The sequence below is a fragment of the Hemitrygon akajei genome, chromosome 8 (genome assembly GCF_048418815.1).
Source record: "Hemitrygon akajei chromosome 8, sHemAka1.3, whole genome shotgun sequence".
Classification (NCBI taxonomy): Eukaryota; Metazoa; Chordata; class Chondrichthyes; order Myliobatiformes; family Dasyatidae; genus Hemitrygon; species Hemitrygon akajei.
The window spans coordinates 114,996,837-115,022,102 of record NC_133131.1 but is presented as its reverse complement, the minus strand read 5'-3'; the positions used below and the strand labels follow the sequence as shown (position 1 = coordinate 115,022,102).

Below are 25,266 nucleotides of genomic sequence, written 5' to 3'. Positions count from 1 at the left end.
TAAATCCAATTATTCAGTGGAGCTATCAAGATTTGTCCAAAATGAGACTCATATTAAAGGCAGAAAGTTGAAAAAACAGCAGCCTGGACTACTAAGAAATCAACTTATTAACTCTTTGAAGTTTCTAAGCAATTAAACCTAACAGAAAATCATGAATCATTACATTGATTATCATAACTTCCTAAAGATAGACATTGATCATGTAAGACTAATTCAAAACCTCACTTATTAAACATCTATTCATGGTTTGATGGTTTACCTTTTAATGAGAAATCTGTGCTCTGACTCAAAAATACACATTCACATGAAGCTTTAAAGTTAGGAAGAGAACACCTTTTGCAAACTGAAGATTAACACACAAAAAAAAATCAAAACAACTGCAGCCATTGGAAATCTTAAACAAAAACAGAATATTTAACAGGTCAGACAGTACCCATGGAAAGAAAAACAGAGTTAATGTTCCAGGTCAACTACATTTCTTCAGAACTTGGTTAAATCTGACATTAACCTTCCAGTTAAAGACAGCAGTGGGAAAAAGAAAAGCAATTTTTTTGGAACTTCCACTGCATTAGGCTGCAGCAAGTTACAGTAAAAAAGAAACAGTATATTCTTCCTATTACAAAAGAGTACAAAATTTCAAAACCATTGGCAAATTAGAAATGCTATTAGCCTTTGGTATGTTGCTCGTCAAGGTCACCGTTATGATGTTAATGTTACAACTAATATGAAAATTAATTAATTGACATAAATAAAATAATTTTCTTTTCACTTTACCCTAGTCAAAGCAATTACAAAACAGAATTTCCCATGGAGCTTCTGGAACTCTGTGGAAGAGACTTAAACAATGCTTGCACATCTGGCTGTATCCAATAATGCTAAAAGACCTGGCACTTGTGGGAACAGCTGCTGAGAAGATACACTCAATTCATTTACAACAATCACATTTTTTTTGCAGAAGATTGATGTTTTTATTAACACTACTTCAAAAATAACCTTGAAGTTGTTTGCAGGTGGCAGTTTCAGGACCCTGCCAATGTCATCTTGAGGGAGTGGTAGAACTCCTGCCAAACGTAAAAAGAGCTCAAGTTCCACTCCAGAAATTGAATAAATCACAAACAGTGCAGTACGACACAGAATGCTGTTCTTCAGATAAGATTCAAGACCAAAGTCACCCCGCTTTCCCGAATGAATACAAAATATTTCATTTCTTTATTAAAAAGGTGAACGATTGCACTCTACTGAATAATATTCAGCCCTCAATTAATAATCAAAGAACCAATTGTCTAGTCATGTCTTTTTGCTAGGAATCACACACACACACTAACACCCACACCCTAAAATGCCAAATAACATTACAGTGCAAATTAAATAGTCTATTTTCATTGGTGAAGGCTCCATTTAAGGAAGTGAAATGTTGACAGGAAGGTTTCAGAATGGCAGCAATTATTATTTAGTAAAATGTACTATGTTATCCAGCTAGCCTTCCCTTAAAAGAAAACTCTGTCAAGAATTGTATTTTTTACCCAGCATGTAATATTAGTTTTGAAGAATGACTCAATCTTCATGCCTGAAAAGTGCACAGCATTCATCTGTCTTACTTCTATGCACTGCACAGGCAAATGATAAACTTGATTCATGCATGACATCAACTGTAACAGAATATAAAACAAGATCACTTGCTTTTTATGGATTCTATTCAAGTAACTCAGAATTTAAGTTTTTAAAAAACTCATTGAAAAATAATACCAAGAACTAGAACGGGTTAAATGAAGGAATACAGCACAACTTTTACTTTTAGCAAATTTGATCTTTGTGCAACACAAAATAATAATAAACCTTTGGACTCTCATTTCACTTCTTTTAAAACTTAATCTTGAACTTATATAGTTCTCTGTTTCATAACAATGTTATTTCCCAGATACTTAAATCTATAATTTTTATATTTTACTGCTCAATCCAACATTCACTATGCAGAATTCAATTAGAGTAAATTCTATTAAAACAACACAGTATCTTGGTTACAAAGTACCTCATACAATATGGAGAAGTTAAACATGAGAAGGACATTCATAACATCCAGTCAGATTCATACATCCTCTTAAGTATTTTTAGTTCACAGATAATAGTCCATCAATTTAGAGTAGCAATTCTATGAGTGATTTTAACCAACCCCATCAAGGGTCAATGTGCAAATGACTTATCACATGCATCAGTTTTACTAATAATTTCTTTTTACTTAATATTCCTGAGTTAATCCCAAAAGACATAACTTACAACTAAAAATTCTAGAGTATCTCTGATTTTATTTTATTTTAAAAGCTTTTAAATTGATAAAATGCATTTGCTGCAAATGCAATTGGTGAGAGAGAGTTTGCTGCCGATTCTCGAGTCAGGGAACTCAAAATAAAAAGCAACACTTCAGACTGACTGTAACATCAAAATAACAACAGTTTGTTTCCCCTCTTGCTGTGGAAGGAGCGGTAAGTCTCTCCCTTGTTAGTGAAAGCCTGTGGGATGTCAAAATATTGGAATGAACTGTTAGGTTTTGATGTACGGTAAATCATGGTCTCTCTTTAGGGCTTTGCTGTTGCTTGTATAGTGGGTGGTGGGAATGTTGATGCTTTCCGCTAGAATAACTGGGGGGAGGGGAGGGGGAAGGTTGATGCTACTTTCAAGGATATCTGTGAAGAGTAAGAACTTCAGGTTGTATATTGTATACATTCTCTGATATTAAATGGAACTATTGAACTAAAACATTAAAAGTAGTATCAGCCAGTAAAAAGTCACACTAAAAATTGTGGGTTAACATTCGTATTGAATTTACTTCTCTGTTCATAGTACAGCGCAATTTAGCTACTATCTGTATAAGTAAGTACAGCTGTTTCAACTGCATATAGTTTCATCCAGTTATTGTAATCATCACTTACAAGGTTCATATTTGAATAATGAGAAAGATGAGTATCTACCTATATATCAAACAGTATTCCACTATCAAGATAATAACAGAAAACACTGGAAGTACTCAGCAGACCTGAATCAACTGCTCAGGTTGAAGATCTTAAGTCAATGCTGGAAAAGGGATATACTGAGATGGCTTAACTTCCAGTTATGACAAAGGGCAGTCAATCTGAAACATTAACTAGTGCACTTTCCACAGATGCTGCCTCAATTTCTACATTTATTCCAGACATCCAGCATCTGCAGCTTCCTTTGAATTTCAATTGCACTGCTACAGGAATGCAAGTCAATTAAATCCACTGGCAATTAAAGTGGTAGAAGCAAATGGAATAATAAAACGCTTAGGCAGGTACACTAAAATAACAATATGGTTTTGACAAGTAAGATTAAGGATAGTACCATTTAGACATAAGAACATGCAGGGTATTGGAAAAAACGGATCATGTGCAGGCAGATAGGTTTAGTTTAATTTGGTATCATGGTCAGCAGATATTATGGCCAAAGGCCCTATTCCTGTTTTGTACTGTTCAATGTTCTAAAAGTGCATTAATATTACATATTAATGTCTCTGAGTTAAAAACATTCTTTCTGTCTTGAAAAGAGTTAGGAATCCCCAATCCTATACTAAACCAATATATTTAACAGCATCTAACAATTTCTTTATTTCAAGCTAAAATCATTATGTTATTTAGCCCACTGACTGCACGAGCTCCCACAGGGATCAATCCCATCAGTGTCACAATCCCATTCTTTCCCCATTCCCTTAAAATATATTTTTACTTAAGTTCCTTTTGAAATTTGTGATCAATTCTATTCCCATCATCTTTACAAAGCAGAGAGCTCCATATTAAAACTGCTCTCCATGTAAGGAAAAAGCAGATTTCACTTCAGCCTCTTGTATCACTTACTCGTCATTATAAATCTGTGCCCCCAATTCCTGAACCATCCACTAATGGAAACAGCTTTAGCTGTTCTGTTTATTCTATCAAACTGTCTTGATTTTGTATAGCTTTATTTCAAATGTTCTCTCAATCTTCTTTGCTTAATAGACAGTCTAACCTTCGCACTGAAATTCCTTATCCCTGGAACCGTTTTGGTAATTCTTTTCTGTACTCTCTGCAGACCTTCACAAATGCAATACTCCACCTGTGACCTAAGCAAGATTTTCTAAACATTCAACATAATTTCCCTGTTTTTGTACTCATTGCCACAAATTACTGAGCTCAGGATACTGTGGAGAAGCCACTTCAAGAAGCAGATGGTCAAGAATGGGGCATACATTTATAATGATGTTCTTCCAACATGCCCTGTCACCTTCTAACATTTTGTAAGGACATGATGGTATTTTTGTATATTTTATTCCATATCCATACTTCAACCACAAATTTAATTTTATATAACTCTTTCATTTTTTTTTATAATTGCTGAATCAAAATTCACCAATGTTGATAGAAGCAAGGTGATTTTTAAAAATCTTTTTTTTATCCCACCAGCACATCCTTGTTTTTCAGCAAATCCTATAGAACAATGCTGTTTTACCTGTCACCTCTTCATACTTATTCTGATTAAAGTGTATTACTTTATCTTCCTTCAGAAATGCTCAGCTCATTAAACTAACTTTTCTATTTCCTCCTATCCTTGCCATTGCCACCATACCTCAAGTGTTGAGACGATAGAACGTCATTCTACCTTCCTCACACATTAATTATCTATTTTCAAGCAATCTATTCCTTTATCTATTTTCAAGGAATGATCTGAGCACTGACCCATGGAAAACAACATGATCTAACTCTTCTGTCTCTGCCTTGCAGCAGTTTCTGCGAATCATAACTCAATAACAACATTTGTTTTTATCAAAAACTTCATATAAGAACACAAGAAAAGGAGTAGGTGTAGGCCATAAGGCCCCTTGAAGCTGCTCTGATGTACAGTAAAATTGTGGCTGGCCTGATCTTGACAACACGTTCTACAATGTTCGAGAAAAAATACTGAAGTTCCTGTATTCCAAGTGTCCATCCATCTTTTGAGGCAGATGAATTCCAAAGATTCATAGCTTTGATCAAGGAGGATCCTCTTCATCTTTGTTCTAAATGGGAAATCACTTATACAATAAAATTATTTTCCCCCTCCCCCACCACAGACCCAGCTTCTACCTTCTACTATGAGGGGAAACATCCTCACTGCTTTTACTTTGTCACACTTCCCACAGAATCATTCGTTCAAAATATCAGATCTCATTTTTCTAAATACCAAGAACATACAGTATTCCAGCTGTGAATTCATCAACAATACAATCTTACTCTTACATTCCAACTTATCTGCAGGATTCCATTTGCCTTCCTAAATACTTGAATGTATCTGCATCCTATTTGTTGTGTTTCACCCAGATTGGTTTAAAATGTTGCTGTCTCATCTTTTTTCATTTAAACAAAATCCTGGTTTTCTGCTCATACCCTCTTCACATTACTACCACCAGGGAGGAGGTGCAAAACCTGAAGACCCACACTCAACATTTCTGGATCAGCTTCTTCCCCTCTGCCATCAGATTTCTGAATGGTCCATGAACACTACTTCGCCATTCCTCTTTTGAACTGTTTGTTTATTTATTTATTTTCCATTGCAATTCATAATAATTTTTGTGTTGCACTGTCAGAAAACAACAAATTTCATGACATATATCAGTGATATACCAGATTCTGATTCAGTTTCAAAAATGGTAACCCTCACGTTATCCTCCATCTACCACAGTTTTCCCCACTAGCTTAACCTATTGTTTTTCCTTCACAGTTTCTTTGTCTTTCTCTCAGCTCCATTCAGCATTCCTGGCAGCCTGTGGCAGCACCAACTTGCTTTGCCACCTATCTTTGTGCTGCTGACATATTCGCAACAATACACATGTTCCTTCCATCTCAAAGTTCAGAGTAAACTTGATCAAAGTACATATGCTACCATATATTAACTTGAGTTTCATTTTCTTGCAGGCATTTATAGAAAAAAGAAACACAACTTTACAAAAAACTATACATAAACAAAGACTGGCAAACACCAATGGAAAAAGACAAAACTGCAAATAAAAACAGTGAGAACATGAGCTGTAATACTGGAAAGTGAACCTGTAGATTGTAGAATTAGTTCAAAATAGTGGCGAATGGAATTATCCACGCTAGTTCAGGAGCCTGATGGTTGTAGGATAATAACCTTGTGGTGTTGGACTTAAAACTTCTGTACCTCCCACCTGGTGGCAGTGGCAGGAAGAGAGAATGGTCTGGATGGTGGAGATCTTTGATGAAGGATGTTGCTTTCTTGTGGCAGCACTCCTTATAAATGTACTCAATGATGAGGAAGGCTTCATCTGAGATGCACTGGACTGTATCCACCGCTTTCTGTAGTCTTTTCCATCTTCTCATTATTGTAGACTGTAAACAGTTGAGGCAGCAATGCTCTGCAGTAACCCACTAACTACAATTTGCCAACCTGAAAGTGATCTATTTCTCCAAACTTTTTTTGTTTGCCATTAATTAACTAATGCTCTGTCCAAGCTGATATTAAACCAATGCCATGGATGCTTACTATCTGCAGTAATTAATACTAGTATAACTAGTCCATGCAGCATCAGACTGGCAACAAGAGTGTCCATGCTTGAAAGGATCAGGAAATACATTGCCAATATACACGACTGCAACGTGCACACAACATCGGTATACAAGCTTTTCACAAACTTCATTTAATATGCTTGCATGTCTGCAGTCATTACTAAACTATAAGTTACTAGCTTTAAGTATGTTCCACTGTTTATCTCAATTCTCAAAATTACCACATTTAATCATGCAATATTTTATAGGTTAACATAGTAATAATTTCCAAGAAATTATTTTGGGAGATGCTTCCCTATTCAGAATGGGAAATTTTAAAATCTATCAAAAGATAGTCCAAAATGTACCGGCCTTATGTACCTTCAATAATCATTCACAAAACAACACTGCTAAAGACCTGAAAACCAGATTAGTTTCAATCAAAATTCATCAATGTTGATAGAAGCAAGGTGAAGGAACCAAAGGGCAAAGAAATAGAAACAGAATATGTGGAATATTTTAAACACCATTAAATTATATAAATCTTTTGTGCTTCTTGAATGCTGTCAGAATTGCACCACTATTATATCGAAAAATATTAATGTAGTGGCATTGAATTCCATTTTATCAGTGACTGGTTACGCATTTATAAGCAACTTCCATATACTGTGCCTACCAGAGCATCTCAAAGTGCTTTATAATTGACATGGCATTTCAAGCCTCCCTCCGTACCCATTGTTGAAATGCAGGAAATATAACAGCCGATGTACACACAAACATAAATATAATAACAATTTAATGGTCTGCTTTTGTAATTTCGTGTGAATTGTGAGATCATGAAAACACAGATACCTTCTGCTCTTCTTTGAAATAATAGGTAAACATTAATCTCTAATGCAAAGGAAGGCACAATCAACAATGGGGAATTTCCTCAGCAGTGCTTGAGAGTATAGATTTTTAATCTCAAGTATCTTGAATTGGGGATCTGAGGCAGGGAACTGCACGGAATTGAACTCAGAACCTTCTTAGTCAGGCAAGGATGATAATGACCAAGATACAGCCAATGAAATTTGGTTTGACTTTTAAAGATCCTGTGAGATAGGCATCATGTTTATAACATATTCATAAAATTTTAAAAATCTCAAAGCTATTGAACTAACAGCGTGGTATAAATATCAGAGAAAAATTCCACTTCAAATTTATACAGCTAACTATATTCAACCTAATCATAAATCAGTCGATAATTCCGATGGGCCTCACCATTTACCTCGGAGTGCTTTACTTTCCAGTGAAAATCTCACCTGTATAAAGACAGCTGATGTAAAATGTTCACCACGTCTGTATCGATCTTACCTTGATGATGCTGCTCCTACGAGGGATGCCTGGTTTTCCATCTTGGGATGGTGCTGCTGCTGGTGAAGGTGTGTGTGTGTCTGCTCTGGGACCTGATGGCAAGACTCCTATCGCTGCAGTCACCGGCTCTTCTCCGACACAGTCTCCGTTAGATACAGCTTCAACTCCCTCCTTTTTGGCCCAGGAGGACGAAACAGAACACGAAGGCACCAGAGACGGGACACCACGTTCCGCCTTTCCTTCCGCCATGGCTTTCTTTTTTAAAAAAACAACTTACAAAAACAAAACTAAACAGGGCAAGGTTGACTTTCAATTCTTTAAATTAAAAGAAAAGAAACGGCGATTGTCTACAACGTGCATGGTATATAAATTATACTGTTAAATTGCAAGAAAATATCCAAATACGTGTTGAAAACCTCCCGCTATAATAGTGACAGTCCCTCTTGCACACGAACCAACTGCTGCCACCAACCGAAATTCTTCTCAGCTCGCAACACGGGAACAAAACGTATCACAAAGCCGCAACATTTACATTTCTGCGCCTCTGATGTTATCTCGACCAATCCATGACAGGGATGCGCTAGAGTTGCAGATGCAGGATTTCAATAAGAGCCGGAATATTACAAGAAGTAATGCAACGAGCTCCAGCCCTGACAGCCCAGGACTCCGGTTGCGTCTGTTTCCCCGGTGACAGGCTCGCGCTCCACCTCGCTGATTGACAGTTCTCGCCTTGTTTTTTCGCACTCTTAGAAAGGGGCGGGAACTCGAGATGTCAATCATCGGTCACGACGACGGCTCCTGCCAACAAGGAAGCACCTGATCGTAACAATTCCCTCTGGCCCCGCCCCTGCACACACACCTTCTTCCTGTCACAGAAGAGCGCGCTGCCAGTAATGCTTCCAATTGGAGGAAGAAGAGAACAAAGGAAGAAAATGATTGGCTGTTACATCACAATTGCGAACGTTTTATCGCAACGCTGCTGCTCTTGGTATTGACTAATAAGCCTAACTGGACGGTAAACAATGAAACTGTCTTAGAGTGAGAGAGAAGAACTGAGAATCTTTCAATTCGTTTTAACATGTCTTAATGGTAACGTGCATTTGAGCAGTTTGTTTCTGATGCGACTTGCTTTATGTGTGAGAGAGTAAGCAGTTACAAATTCAGGGGTGTTAACATTTCAGATGGCCCGTTCTAGGCCCGGCACTTAGATGCAATCATGAAAAAGCCGCCAGCTTCTGCTTAAAAGCTTAGCAAGTCACTAAGTTTTCTAACAAACTTCTACAGATGTACCGTTGAAAACATCCTGACTGGTTGCATAATGATCTAATCAAAGAGCCACCACCATAAGGGTCTTTGCCCTCTTCTCACTTCTACCATTAAACAGGAGGTACAAAGCCTGAGGACCCCATCACTCGGTGCAATTACAGTTACCTTATTACAATCATCAGGTTCTTTATCTTACTGGTACAACCTGTACCTTTGCAATGGAATTCTATCAGCCTCCTCTTACACAGCAACACTTGTTTCTGAATGTCTTTTTGTTCTGCACTAATTTGCTTTTGCACAGACTTCTCTCCATTCAAATATAATTTATATACTTTGTTTAATTTTTATTGTTTTGTCTGTACCAACATGCTTGTGATGTTGCTGCTTTTTTCATTGTACCAATATTTTTGCAATACTTTGTGCATATAGTTAAACTCAACTTGACGTCTTGGGAAAGTAACCTCCTGCAATAAATTTTAAATAAAAGCAGAAACTGCTGACAACACTCATCAGTTTAGATAGCATCTGTACAGAAAGAAACAAAGTTTTGAATTGGGAAAAAGAAAAAAATGTGTAATTTTAAGCTGCAGAATGAGAGGCAGGAGGGATAAAAGGAATGCTGAGGTCAGTTCATATGAGTAAATGAGGCAATTAGAGGGTGATTATACTTCCTTATCTGTGTTAAATCTTGCATTATGTCTGTGCTGTGTGTTGTCTGTATCATATCAGGGTCACGGGACAAAGCAAGCAGGTCTTACTGTGCCGAGAGAACTGAGCTCAAATCACAAATAGTCAACTTACAATATAAATAGCCAGTTCTACCTGCAGTTGTAGTATTCAATAATGAGTCAGGAGGACTGCAGTGTGCCCAGATGGCCGATGAGGTATTGTTCCTCAGACTTGGTAGGGCTTTACTTAGTAATGCAGACTACAGAGAGACAAATGATAGTGGGATGGAGAATTAAAAAGGCAAGCAACTGAAAACTCACAGTCGTTTTTGTAGACTGTGCATATGTGCTCTACAAAGTGATGACTCAACTTTGATCCACTAGATATAAATAATGCTGCCCCATTAGCCTTTTATACTTGTTAATGCCACTTTGAAGTTCCATTCTCTGTTTAATTCATCAGTTTTGAAGATTTGAGCATTTAAAACTGGAAGATTTTAAGAGTTGATAATAAGTGTCCAGGAGTTAGGGTGGAGGGTAAACTTGGCAAGTTTAGCGAACCCTGGCTGATAGATATTAAGAAATCATAAATTGGGTCTAAGAGGTCAGGATTCAGCAAATCCCTTAATGACTACAAAAAGGTTAAGAATACTCTTAAGAAGCAAATCAAGATGGCAAAGAGAGGATATGAAATTGATCTGGCAGTTAAAGTTAGAGATAATCCCAAGAGATTCTATAGCTATATGAAGAGTAGGATGGTGGCTACAGAGATAATAGGTCCCTTTAGAGAACAACAAGGCTGCCTATGTCTTCAGCCCTGGGAGATAGGTGTGATTTTTAATTAGTATTTCTTCTTGATGTTTACTGAGGACAAAATTATGGTTGTCTGAGAGATAAGGGATATAGATGTTTTTGGGACATTCACATTACCAAGGAGGAGGCATTTGCAGCCTTACAGTGCATTAGGTAGGAGAGTTCCCAGGCCTGACTGAATGCATCCTCAGATTTTGAAGGAGGCTAGAGACGCAACTGAGGAGCCAATGTGGAGATTGTTGCTTCAGCACTAGCCGCTGGTGAAGTTCCCAACGACTGTAAGGTGGCTAATGTTGCTTCATTACTTAAAAGGGGTCACAAGGATAAGACAGGGAACTGCAAGCTGCTTAGCCTGACATCAGTAGTAGGGAAGTTACCGAAGAAAATTCTGGGGATCTGGATCTACAAGTATTTGGACAGTCAGAATCTGATTAGGAGGAGTCAGCATAGTTTTGTACATGGGGAGTTAGTTTTGCTTGACAAACATTTTAGAGTTTTCTGAATAGGTAATCTAAAAGATGGCTGAGCGGAGCATAGTGGATGTAGTCTATATGAACTTAAGCAAGATTAGCTCCCATGGAATCCAGGAAGAGCTAGATAGGCAGATTCAAAATGGGCTCGTAGGTACAAAGCAGAGCATGGTGGATGAAGGTTCTCCAAATGGTGGCTAGTGACGACCGGTGGTTGGTGTTAAGACAGTTGGGATTTCTTTATATAAAGGATTTAGATGTGAATGTGAAATGCTTGATCAGTACATTTGTGGATGTTTTTGATAGTGAAGTAGGTTATTTTAGATTACAAGGGAATCTCAATCAGGTAAGTGGGCTGTGGAATGACAAATGGATTTTAGTGCCAATAAGTGTAAGGTGATGTATTGTTGAAAGTCAAACCAATTAAGGACACATGTTATGAATGGTAGGGCACTAAGGAGTGATATGGAACTGTGGGCTCCAGGGGTGCAAACACAAAATTTGTTGATAGTGGGGTAGACAGGTGGTGAAAAAGGAAGTTAGCATGCTGCCCTTCAGCAGTCAAAACACTGGACTGAAAGGGCTGTATCTGAGCCATATTCCTCTTTGACTGATCCATTAGTATTTCTGGTATTTTCTGTTAAATTATCAATCAGATGGGTGAGATATGATCTACGTTCTTTAGTAATTACCGTATTCTGTTTGTACTAATTTTCCTCAGTGCTCATCTGTGAATAAATATTACGTTTCTTGGAATTTCTTTAAAGACATGAAGTAATTTTCTATATTCTTATTTTCATTTACATCACCACTGGTTATCAGTTTTCAAAGTGCTGACAGTGTTCCTTACCAACTTTATTTCTGAATTGTAAAAATTATATTGATTTTAATATTCCTTACAAGTTCCATTTAATTCTTACCTCCCTGTTTTGTCTGCTTTTATTATCTTTTGGATTTTACTCACTTTCCATTATCTCCACTATTCATGCAGTTATTATGCATTTTCTTAATTTTTAATAGAGTCCATCACCTCTTTCAGAGAAGGGACCTTCCCTTCCTTATCCAGTCAGCTTAGATGTGACTTTAAACACATGAATGTATAGGCCATTAGGCAAGAGCAATAAATTTGGCATTTCTAGTGGCATCTGTTTCCCATGAATAAACAATAAAAAGTGAATTTCAGTAAAACATTTTTTTTTCTGAAAATCTAAGCTCTTGCCTTAAGGGTATCATTTGGCTCTCTATCAGTACATTTGTTTCTTTTATCACCGCCATAAAATATTGTGAAACTAAATTATCTGATTCAAAGAGAAATTCCTGGGGAAAAAATTGGAGCGAGATACAGAGTTAACATTTCAGTTCAATGACCTTTCATTAGGACTGGAACATGTTGGAAATGTTCATGTAACCTTCACCAGTTAATGAAGCTGTGATGTACCCAAAGTCAAATGTCAAATTGGCACAATATTCCTGTCGAATGTAATGTAGACATCTATAGAAGAAAGGTTATTGTTACCTGGAAATAAAAGCCAAGCAGTTGTGATTTTTATCCCTATTGAATGCAACCACCTGATTAGCAGCACACGTTTTGGGAGCTGCACTATATAGTTAGTACATACTGTATGATGGGGAATGAGACTAAAATAACTAAAGATTTAAAGAATTGTGTAACTTAAATATAACTATACATGCACAGATTAACACTCGTGTTAACCACAGTAGGAATTTTTGGTTTTATAACTACATGATGCAGAATACACTGAGAACTGAGACAATATGAAAATAATATTTCATTAAGTTAGCCTTCTTATGCAGCAACTGTTAATGCAATAAGTTGCCAATTTGTTATTTAAAAAGTGAACCAATGCAAAAACAAACCTGTCTAATCTGTAAATTGGTGGAAACAAGGATATTTGAGCAATTGTCAGAACACAATGATTTGCATGTGGAAGATAAAGATAAACATTGGTCAAACTAGGTGCTGACCTTGGTGAAGTTAAAAGATCATTTGGAGTTTTCAGTACTAGTGACATTTTTGGTCACCAGAACTAATGAAATCAAATGCTTTATTGAAGACCAAATTTAAAGTTTGATTGAGTATTCCATGTCTGAGTATTGGGCAATTAAGCTAAGCACATGGGAAAAAAGATGCACACAGACTTACAGGCACAGGGAGAAAGGGAACAGTTTGAAGATATGCCAGCTGTGTCCAAGAGGCTCTAGTGACCAGGGCAGTCAGCTATTTGTTAACTATCACCTATTGTTATGCGCAGAAAGGTACAGAATGTCCTAATAAATAAACACGCAATCTTTTATTCAAGCTACTGTTGCTGTTTATTTCATCTTGAAGCAAAACTGCCTTTAGAATATTCATTTGTAAAACTGCTTTTGATGTAACTTTAATATACCCTAGCAATTATTTTAAGTTTGATGCATTTAATGTGTTATATTTATTTTCAAAATCAGACAATTTTACTGTAAAGTACAGGAGAACTTGTTATGTTTTGTAACTCCAAAACACAAAACTAATTGAAAGGAAACAGGGAGCCAGGACTGCATGTCTTAGTTTAATTTTTACTTTAAGCGAGGCGTGCTCATATGACATGATGGTATGATGACATATGCTATTCACGTACTTTAACATATAACCTGTAATGAATTATTTAAATGAACAAGAATGACAAATCAAATAGTTTATTCACAATATTACTCAAATGTTATTGCAGTATAAATAGACAACACTCCTTCCTGCTTAGCTATAAACCCCATCTCAATATAGAGAGCATTTCAGCTTATATTGTATACCACATAATACAAGCGCTATATAGACATCCACAGCATAGTAAATTTTAAATTGTCCCATTCAGGCCTAAAGATTTAAATGCTGTGGAGGCTCTCCTACTCTTGTGGGATAGTGTCCTTCCTGATAAGGAGATCACTCTGCGACTACAGGAAGTGGTTCTGACAGTTCTGGACACTTTCCTCTCTAAGAATTAACTCTGCTCTCCCCAATTGATTGATGCATTGTCTCCAGATGATATCAGATGCAACCTCCACTGTGTAGGAGAGTGGTCCAGTTCTGACATTAATCATTCTGAGTACCCACTTTTGATCACCTCTGTAGACCCTTGCAAGGACTGCTTGTCCAGTAGTGAAACATTGAACATCCTTTTTGAGGAGCCTTAAATTTGTCTTAGCTGTACTGAGCTGTACTCCTTCTGAGATTGGGTTTGAGGAGATCCAAGCGTGAATGCAAGGGACAACCCAAGAACAGCACAGCTGGTGAGCTGTTGGTTGTGGAGTGTGCTGCACTGTGATATGCAAGGAAAGAGTTGGCAAACTTCTGATTCAGTATCAGTGTAGTGTAGTTCTGCTGACAGTGTTCTAACTGCATTTTTCAGACTCCAGACAAATCTTTTTGTGAAGCCATTGTAGTTGGCTGGTAAAGTGCAGATGTAATATGTCTTATTCCATTCATTTTTAGGAATGACTGAAACTGTTCCACAACCAGCTATGGTATATTGTCACTGACTAAATGTCCTGGAACACCAATCCTTGAAAAGAGGCTTCTCAACACATCAACAGTGTACGAGACTGTAGTGGAGGCTATTGGGAACACTTCTGGCCACTTCGTAGCTGCATCTACTGCTACCAGTAAAGCCCGTGAATGGTCGGCAAAATCGAAATGAATCCTCTGCCAGGGCATTGAAGGCTATTCCCAGGGTTGGAGGGGTGCAGCTGTTGGCATCAACTGGGCATGTTGGCCTCCCAAACAGTGCCTGATGAGCTGCTTGATCTGCTGATTTATCCCAGCCCACCTAATCAAGCTTCAAGTCAACGCTTTCATTTTGACCACATCTAGGTGATTGCCACATAGCTCCGCCAAAATTTAGCACATGGCTTTAATGGTAAAACAGCTCTCAAACCCCACCCAAGGCAAATCCTGTCAAGGCCAAGTTCATCCTGGTGCTGTTAAAAATGGGGGAGCTGAAGCTTCCATCGCATATTCCAGTCTCTTGGGTAGTCATGTAGACCTAAGACAGCGTGGAGTCCCTTCTGGCTTCCTCGGGTCCTTTCGATCACTTCTGCTGTTACAGGGAAAATACATCAAGAGGAGTGTACTCTTTGGTTTATTTTTAAGGTAATTCCTTTTCCAAGGGTAAAAGGGACAATACATCAGCATTTCCATGATGAGTTCTCCTCTTGAATTTGATCTTGCAATTGTGTCCTCCAAGAAACAGAGCCCATCTCAGTATTCATGCTGCTGCTGTTAATGGGACACCCTTATGTGGATTGAAAATGGACACCAATGGTTGATTATTAGTAATGAGGGTAACTCTTTCTCATACAAGTACTGGTTGAAACTAGACTAAAGACCTCTCTCTCAATCTGTGCAGAATTTTCTCTGGAGTGGTAAGGGCATGTGATGCAAAGGCTGTGGAACATTCACTTCATCACCCATAATGTGTGACATGACTGTACCTACACCATAAAGCAAGGCATCCGAGGCAAGCTTCCCTGGGCAATGTGGATCATAACATGTAAGTACAGTGTCTGACATCACCATTTCCTTTACCTTTTTGAAAGCCACCTTACACTGTTTTGTCCATTGTCATTTCTTCCTGATCTGTAGTAACGAGTTCAAGGGGTGGAGCACAGTAGCTAGGTTTGGCAGGAACCTGCTATAGTAATTCACAAATCCTGAAAAGGATCACAGCAGTGATACATCCTTTAACCTTGGGCATTTACAGCTGGTTGAATTTTCTCAGCCCACTAGAGTAAACCTTATGTGTCAACGGTGTGACCACAATAAGTAATGCTTGGGTTTAAGAATTCACATATGTTGCATCATGCTCTGAGCCCACAATCTCCTAATATTTTTAACACTGCCTTGAGATTTTAGAGATGTTCCTGTCACCCTTATCGTAACAATGATGTCACCCAGACATTGAGTTCCTGGACTGCCTGGTCCATTGCTTTCTGCCAGTGTGGAGCTGCAGATGCTACTCCAAATATAAGCCTATTGTAGTGATAAAGCCCTTTGTGAGTATTTATGATGAAAAGCACTTTGGACTCTTCGTCCTTTTCCATCTGTAGATAAGCCTCAGCTAAGTCTACTTTGCTGAAGTGTTTCCGTCCAGAAAGGTTTCAAAGATATAGTATCTATCCTGGGCAGAGGGTATTGATCTACCTTCATTACTAGGTCGATGGTGACCATAAAATCACCACAGATCCTGACAGATCCATCCTTCTCGGCTACTGGGTCCACTGCCATTGCCCATGGGCTCCAGTCATCCATGGAAAGAATTCTTTCAGCCTCCAAGCAAACTAGCTCATGGAAGGTATAAGGAACCAGATGAGATTTGTAAAACTTGGGTGTGGCATTTTTATTTAACACTATTTCACCTTTGATATATTTGAGTTTTCCAATGCCATCCTTGAACACTGCCATGGCATCATCCAATACCTTTCTTAATTTGCTTTCATTTGACTCTATTGCAGGAGAAAGCTTGTAGACAGTGAGAGAGGGAGGATGAGCAGGTGATAGAGAAGGGACGCGCTCAGACCGAAGGTTTGAAGTGTGTCTATTTTAACGCAAGGAGTATTGTGAACAAAGCGAGTGAGCTTAGAGCATGTATCAGTACTTGGAGATATGATGTGGTGGCCATTACAGAGATTTGGATGGCTCAGGGACAGGAATGGTTACTTCAAGTGCCTGGTTTTAGATGTTTCAGAAAGGACAGGGAGGGAGGCAACAGAGGTGGGGGCATGGCACTGTTGATCAGAGATAGTGTCATGACTGCAGAAAATGTGGACGCCATGGAGGGATTGTCTACGGAGTCTCTGTGGGAGGAGGTTAGGAACAGGAAGGAGTCAGTAACTTTACTGGGTGTTTTTTTATAGGCCGCCCAACAGTAACAGGGATATCGAGAAGCAGATAGGGAAACAGATCCTGGAAAGGTGTAATAATAACAGAGTTGTCGTGATGGGAGATTTTAATTTCCCAAATATCAATTGGCATCTCCCTAGAGCAAGGGGTTTACATGGGGTGGAGTTTGTTAGGTGTGTTCAGGAAGGTTTCTTGACACAATATGTAGATAAGCCTACAAGAGGAGAGACTATTCTTGATTTGGTATTGGGAAATGAACCTGCTCAGGTGTCAGATCTCTCAGTAGGAGAGCATTTTGGAGACAGTGATCATAATTCTATTTCCTTTACAATAGCATTGGAGAGAGATAGGAACAGACAAGTTAGAAAAGCGTTGAACTGGAGTAAGGGGAATTATGAGGCTATCAGGTAGGAAATTGGAAGCTTAAATTGGAAACAGTTGTTCTCAGGGAAAAGCATGGAAGAAATGTGGCAAATGTTCAGGGGGTATTTGTGTGGAGTTCTGCATAGGTACGTTCCAATGAGACAGGGAAGTTATGGCAGGGTACAGGAACTGTCGTGTACAAAGGCTGTAATAAATCTAGTCAAGAAGAAAAGAAAAGCTTACAAAAGGTTCAGAGAGCTAGGTAATGTTAGAGATCTAGAAGATTATAAGGCTAACAGGAAGGAGCTTAAGAAGGAAATTAGGAGAGCCAGAAGGGGTCATGAGAAGGCCTTGGCAGGCAGGATTAAGGAAAACCTCAAGGCATTCTACAAGTATGTGAAGAGCAAGAGGATAAGACGTAAAAGAATAGGACCTATCAAGTGTGACAGTGGGAAAGTGTGTATGGAACCGGAGAAAGTAGCAGAGATACTTAATGAATACTTCAGTATTCACTATGAAAAAGATCTTGGTGATTGTAGTGATGACCTGCAGCAGACTGAAAAGCTTGAGCATGTAGATATTAAGAAAGAGGATGTGCTGGAGCTTTAGGAAAGCATCAAGTTGGATAAGTCGCCGGGAATGGATGAGATGTACCCCAGGCTACTGTGGGAGGTGAGGGAGAAGATTGCTGAGCCTCTGGCGATGATCTTTGCATCATCAATGGGGATGGGAGAGGTTCTGGAGGATCAGAGGGCTGCGGATGTTGTTCCCTTATTCAAGAAAGGGAGTAGAGATAGCCCAGGAAACTATAGACCAGTGAGTCTTACCTCAATGGTTGGTAAGTTGATGGAGAAGATCCTGAGAGGCAGGACTTATGAACAGTTGAAGAGGTATAATATGATTAGGAATAGTCAGCATGGCTTTGTCAAGGGCAGGTGCTGCCTTTCAAGCCTGATTGAATTTTTTGAGGATGTGATGAAGGAAGATTGATGAAGGAAGAGTAGAAGATGTAGTGTATATGGATTTCAGCAAGGCACTTGATAAGGTACCCCTTGAAAGGCTTATTGAGAAAGTAAGGAGGCATGGGATCCAAGGGGACATTGCTTTGTGGATCCGGAACTGGCTTGCCCACAGAAGGCAAAGAGTGATTGTAGACAAGTCATATTCTGCATGGAGGTAGGTGACCAGTGTTGTGCCTCAGGGATCTGTTCTGGGACCCTTACTCTTCGTGATTTTTATAAATGACCTGGATGAGGAAGTGGAGGGATGGGTTAGTAAGTTTGCTGATGACACAAAGGTTGGAGGTGTTGTGGATAGTGTGGAGGGCTGTCAGATGTTACAGTGAGACATTGATAGGATGCAAAACTGGGCTGAGTAGTGGCAGGTGGAGTTCAACCCAGATAAGTGTGAAGTGGTTCATTTTGGTAGATCAAATATGATGGCAGAATATAGTATTAATGGTAAGACTCTTGGTACTGTAGATGATCAGAGGGATCTTGGAGTCCAAGTCCACAGCAGCTGCGCAGGTTGACTCTGTGGTTAAGAAGGCATACAGTGTATTAGCCTTCAATTGTGGAAATGAATTTAGGAGCTGAGAGGTAATGTTGCAGCTATATAGGACACTGACCAGACCCCACTTGGAGTACTGTGCTCAGTTCTGGTCACCTCTCTACAGGAAGGATGTGGAAGCCACAGAAAGGGTGCAGAGGAGATTTACAAGGATGTTGCCTGGATTGGGGAGCACGCCTTATGAGAATAGGTTGAGTGAACTCAGCCTTTTCTCCTTGGAGTGACAGAGGATGAGGGGTGATAGAGGTGTATAAGATGATGAAAGGCATTGATTGTGTGGATAGTCAGGGGCTTTTTCCCAGGGCGAAATGTTTGCCACAAGAGGACACAGGTTTAAGGTGCTGGGGAGTAGGTACAGAGGAGATGTCAGGGGTAAGGTTTTTTTTACGTAGAGAGTGGTGAGTGCGTGGAATGGGCTGCCGGCAACGGTGGTGGAGGCAGATACGATAGGGTCTCTTAAGTGACTTTTGGGTAGGTACTTGGAGCTTAGAAAAATAGAGGGCTATGGGTAAACCTAGTAATTTCTAAGGTAGAGACATGTTCGGCACAACTTTGTGGGCTGTAGGGCTTGTATTGTGCTGTAATTAAAAATTAAGAAAAAAAATTAAGGAAAAAAAAAGAGATGTGGTATCCAAATGGTTGCTAGATCTTGAATCAAGTTGTAGTTGTCTCTGCCAATCACATCTCCAGAATGTTGGCCCTCCTGTTTTTACCACAACAAACCCAATGTTTCTTGTTGGTTGTATTTTCCTGTTACGAATGTCAATCCCTCTGGTGTTATTATTTCTCCAGTATGTCTTTTGTTGATAATGTGCAGGTTCCAGTTCAGTACATTTGAAATGCAATTCAAACTCATTTTTGTGGAATGACTGAAACAGTTGAGCCAGTGTCTAATTCCATTTTAATTAATTTGCATTCACTTCTGGTGTAAGCCATATTGTTCATCTCGTTAGTTTTCATATTGTGAATCTCAAGGCTACGGAGTCCTGAATCACTCTCATCATTATCAGATTTTTCATCAACAGCATGCAGATTAGTAATCTTTTTGAAACTGCAATATGACTTTTTATCTTTTTCTCTTCACTGTGCAGTCCATTTATTTTTGTCTTCCCAACAAGTTGTTTGCATGTGTCCTACTTTGTTGCATTTTCTGCAAGTTTTGCACTTAAACCTGCATTGGTCTGGTGTATGTGAGCCCCTGCCACAATGGTGACTCAGTATGTTCAGCCAGGCAGGCTTATGTTTAGATGTTGTAATTTTGCTAATGATCACCTTCACTCCTGACTGCAACTCAGTTGCGTCTCTGTCTGCTATTTCCATTGACACAGCTATTTCAACTGCACTTTTAAATGTAAGTTGTGCTTTAGTTAGGAGCCATTCTTGAATGTTTTCTTATAAGATTCTGCAAACTAAATGATCATTTAGTGTATCACTAAGCCTATTACCAAACTGATAATGCTCAGACATCTTCTTCAATTCAGCCACTTATACTGAAATGGACTCCCTGTTTCTTTGACTCTACTTTTGAAATCTAAACATTCTCCAATCAACAATGGTTTTGGTTCTAAATGTTTCTACATTATTTTCTCAATATCAGCTAAGCTAATTTCAGCTGGTTTGGTTGGAGCAGTTAAACTTCTAAGCAAACTGTATGCCTTTAAGCTTAAGGCACTCAGCAAAACTGGCTCATTCTTCTCATTTGGGTATTTCATTTGTTTCAAAATACTGCTTAATATACATATTCTAGTTATCTCTTGTGCAATTGAAGAAGTCTATCTTTCTCACATAGCCAAAAATTTCTGCCACTCTTTATTTAAATTTATGATTATTATCATCCGGTATACACTGCATGAATATCATCCAGCATGAATTTGTCTGTTTTCTGCCTTTTTTTTAAACTCCACCACGTCTTCCTTTCTGAAGAACACTTGCTACCTTCTTTTAACCTGAAGGTCTCACTGTACTATTTTTTTAAGCTCGAAGATCTAGCTGTATTTCTACAGGTAGGTAGTTGGTTCGGGTTCATTTAAAACTTCCTCATTGACACAGTTATGCTTGGTAACTCTAAAACATAAAACTAATTTAAAGGAAACACGGAGTTGGGAATGTGTGCCTTAGTTTTGTTTTCACTTTAAATGAGGTGTGTACGTAAAATTTGGTGGTGAAATGACATATGCCATTTACGTATTTTTACATATAACCCGTAATGAATTATTTAAGTGAACAAGAATGCTTAATCAAACAAGAATGCTTAATCCTACAATATATTTACAATATTACTCAAATATTACTGAAACATTAAATACACAACAGAACTCATATAAATATATGAATCATTGAGGGGAATATTACCAACAATACCAAATACAAACTACAAAATACTTCCTTTTATATCCCAGCAACAAGGTCAATGTTCTATTCACCTTTCTGATGACTATTTATAACTATTCTCAAGCTCAATGGCTCTCCACACGGCTTTAGACCACCTGGACAACACAAACACCTACGTTAGGATGCTGTTCATTGACTATAGCTCAGCATTTAATACCATCATTCTTATAATCCTAATTGAGAAGGTGCAGAACCTAAGCCTCTTGCAACTCTCCCTGCAATTTGTTCCTCGACTTCCTTACCAGAAGACCACAATCTGTGTGGATTGGTATCCTCCTCACTGACAATCAACACTGGAGCACTGCAGGGGTGTGTGCTTAGCCCACTGCTCTACTCTCTATTTACCCATGACTGCGTGGCTAGGCATAGCTCAAATACCATCTATAAATTTGCTGATGATACAATCATTGTTGGTAAAATCTCAGGTGGTGACGAGAGGGCGTACAGAAGTGAGATGTGCCAACTAGTGGAGTGGTGCCACAGCAACAACCTGGCACTCAACGTCAATAAGACGAAAGAGCTGATTGTGGACTTCAGGAAGGGTAAGAGAAGGAACACATACCAATCCTCATAGAGGGATCAGAAGTGCAGAGAGTGAACAGTTTCAAGTTCCAGGGTGTCAAGATACTGAGGATCTAAGAATACGTACACAACGCTGGAAGAACTCAGCAGGCCAGGCAGCATCCGTGAGAAAAGAGTAGCCAACGTTTCGGGCCGAGACTGAGGATCTAACCTGGCTCCAACATATTGATGTAGTTATAAAGAATGCAAGACAGTGCTACACTTCATTAGGAATTTGAAGAGAATTGGCATGTCAACAAATACACTCAAAAACCTCTGTAGATGTACCGTGGAGAGCATTCTGATGGGTTGCATCACTGTCTGGTATGGGGGGGGGGGGGGGTACTGCACAGGACCGAAAGAAGCTGCAGATTGGTATCCTCCTCACTGACAATCAACACTGGAGCACCGCAGGGGTGTGCTTAGCCCACTGCTCTACTCTCTATTTACCCATGACTGTGTGGCTAGGCATAGCTCAAATACCATCTATAAATCTATAGTTAAAATGTTTCAAAGCTCATGCATTTAAGAAATTGTGTACTTAGAGTCATGTATCTAGTACAAGAGTTCCCAACCTTTTTTATGCCATGAAACCCTACCACTAACCGAGTTTGGGACCCCAGATTGAGAACCCCTGATTCTAGATCCTCTACAATCATCAGCATTCTATATCTATCAAGTCCTTGTTTTGCCTCTCCAGATCACATAAACATACAAAGAAGTAATTGCATCTCCACTTTTCTGAGCATTTTTCCAAACCCTCGTGTCCTCTATTAAAATGTTCCTGTCTTCCTCCTTCTAGTGTTGGCATATTTTATTGCTTTTGCCTTTGCCAAATAGAAATTATTTATATATAGTACATCAAGAGGAAATGATACAACACTTACATTAACTACCAAACTTCTATGGTAGCATTACTGGCTGGGCCATATGGCGCATTGCCAGGTAATACCTTCCATGTTCCTTGAAACTTAAATTAATTTCCATGCTAAGCTGCTAAAATACTTGGTTTTTAACAAGCCTCGTGTGGGACAATTCATAGCAGTCGTTAGAAAAATCAATACACACTATATCTACTGCATCTCCTTTCCCTTTACAGTCATGTTGCCAAAGCCCAAGTACATCTGTAAAATTTAAGTCATTTTAATAAATTCAAGTCAACAATCTTCATTTATCCCCCTTTCACTAAATTTTAAGGATTAGTATTATGGATGCTGGAAGTCTGAAATGAAAACAGAAAATGATGGACATATTTAACTGGTCAGTTCACACTTGTGGAGACAGACATAAATATAATACTTTACAATGATGACTGGAAATATATATAAAATATGCTTTAAGAAACAGAGAATGAAATGTGGGAGGATAAAGCAAAATGGAAAGTTGAAAAGGTTGACAACAAGGGTTATTAAATGACAAAAGGTGTGAAGGTTGAGACCTATAATGTTCTTGGATTGAAATAATATTAGTAAATAATAGTAATCCAAAGAAAGAAAATGGAAAGGGAGTGAAGAATGCTAAGAAGATGAAAACTTAACAGAAATACTATGACAATAGAAATGACACTGGAAAGTAATAATAAAGTATTTGAAAAAATGTATCAAGAATAAAGAAATATAAAAGTAAATCATTTCAAGAACTATGGTAGCAAAATAGAAATTGGAAGAAATGATGAAAATATTGATGAACAGAATATTATAAGGCACGTTAGAAAAGATAAAAAGGTAAAAGGAATAGAAGAATAGAATTGTTAGGCAAAATAATCATGCCTGTGGTAGCAAAGAATAACAACAATTATAGGAGTTTGATATTTACTTTGAATGAATTCCTCCTACATATGAATTCTAAGACTCTATCTGCCATATTTTACTGCTTTATCGACCTGTCTCTCCTGTTGTAAATATTCTTATATGTGATCCTGTTTGAATCTTTTAGGAATTGCTGTTTATAAATTCATTATTTTCATTATTCTTATACAGATGTATTATTGAAAGTATTTTAACTGGTTGCCTCCTGGTCTTGTACAGCAGTTCGAATGTGCAAGAAACTGCAGAGAGTCGTGGACTCAGCCCAATACAGCATGGACACATCCCACCCACCATTGGTAGAACTTAAAGGAGGTGCTGCCTGAAGAAGGCAACATCTATCATCAAATATCCCTACCATCCTGGCCATGCCATCTTCTTGCAGCTACCACTGGGCAAGAAGTACAGAAGCCTGATGTCCCACCAGTTTCAAGAACAGCTACTTCCCTTCAACCACTTGATTCTTGAGCCAGTCAGAACAACCCAAATCATTGCAGTTTAACAACAGCTTGACCACTTTGATCATTTAGCATTGAAATGGATGGTTCAGTTCATTATGTTCTTTCTCATAAATATAGTGCATAATTTATGTTTTTCTTATGAATATTGTTTATATGATACTATGTGTCTGTGATGCTGCTGCAGCTGAGGTTTTCATTGCACCTGTGAATACATGTACTTGTACAAAGCTCAACTTCGAAAAATATTGCCTTGCTATAATTTGCTTAATCTTCAAATGATACTTATCTGCTCAATATATTAAAAATAATTCCCTATTTCTCGTCCCCAGTCAGTTTTCCTATGGCTTTAAGTGGTACATATTTTATCAAAAACTTCACATTCAAAAATGTATAAAATTTGTTAAGTCAAATGCAAAAGAAAGCCCTGCAATTCTTCATTAATATTCTCCATCATTTCCAAATAAAGAACCATACATCTGTAGGCATAGAATTAAATTGCCATGAATACATACACTAGGTAAAACAAAAAAAAATTGTTTAGTATGTTATATTGTTAAATGCTATGTATAGTCAGTGGCCTCTAATTAGGTACATTTGTACATATGCTCATTAATACAAATATGTTATCAGCCAATCATGTGGCAGCAACTCAATGCATACAGTATAAGCATGCAGACATGGCCAAGAGGTTCAGTTGTTGTTCAGAGCAAACATCAAAATGGGGAAGAAATGTGATCTAAGTGACCTTGACTGTGGAATGATTGCTGGTGCCAAATGTGATGATTTGAGTATCTCAGAAGCTGCTGGTCTCCTGAGATTTTCATGCACAACAGTCTCCAGAGTTTACAGACAATGGTGCAAAACCCATCCAGTGAGCAGAAGTCAGTGGGCGAAAATGCCCACTGAGAGAGGTCAGAGGAGAATGGCCAGACTGGTTCAAGCTGACAAGAAGGCGACAACAGTGGTGTGCAGAAGAGCATCTCTGAATGCACATTATATCAAACCTTGAAGTGGATGGGCTACAGAAGACTATGAACATAGACTCAATGTTGACATTATTAGGTACAGTAGATACCTAATAAAGTGGCCACTTAGTGTATATGCATAACTTGAAACTAATGTTTAT

At 38.4% G+C, this 25,266-nt stretch overlaps 1 protein-coding gene and 1 long non-coding RNA gene across 5 annotated transcripts in view; one reads left to right on the top strand and one right to left on the bottom strand.

Moving 5' to 3' along the window:
* plcl2 (phospholipase C like 2) overlaps window positions 1-8,602 on the bottom strand; it is a 229,962-nt gene extending 221,360 nt beyond the window's left edge. Inside the window, exon 1 of one of the 2 annotated variants that reach the window (XM_073054422.1) lies at window positions 7,884-8,602. In XM_073054422.1, coding sequence (XP_072910523.1) covers window positions 7,884-8,132 — 249 coding nt within the window. In that variant the 5' untranslated portion in view covers window positions 8,133-8,602. The remainder of the gene's footprint in view (window positions 1-7,883) is intronic. The other variant, XM_073054421.1, reaches the window with a different exon arrangement.
* Window positions 8,603-8,741: 139 nt separating this feature from the next.
* LOC140731459 (uncharacterized) lies at window positions 8,742-24,621 on the top strand. Of its 3 annotated transcripts, XR_012099841.1 has the most exons (4): window positions 8,742-8,972; window positions 14,585-15,241; window positions 15,498-15,641; window positions 23,902-24,621. It is a non-coding gene; the product is annotated as an uncharacterized lncRNA (long non-coding RNA). The 3 variants fall into 3 exon arrangements; XR_012099842.1 differs by lacking the exon at window positions 14,585-15,241 and having other exon boundaries at window positions 8,742-8,898; XR_012099840.1 differs by lacking the exon at window positions 14,585-15,241.
* Window positions 24,622-25,266: the final 645 nt, after the last annotated feature.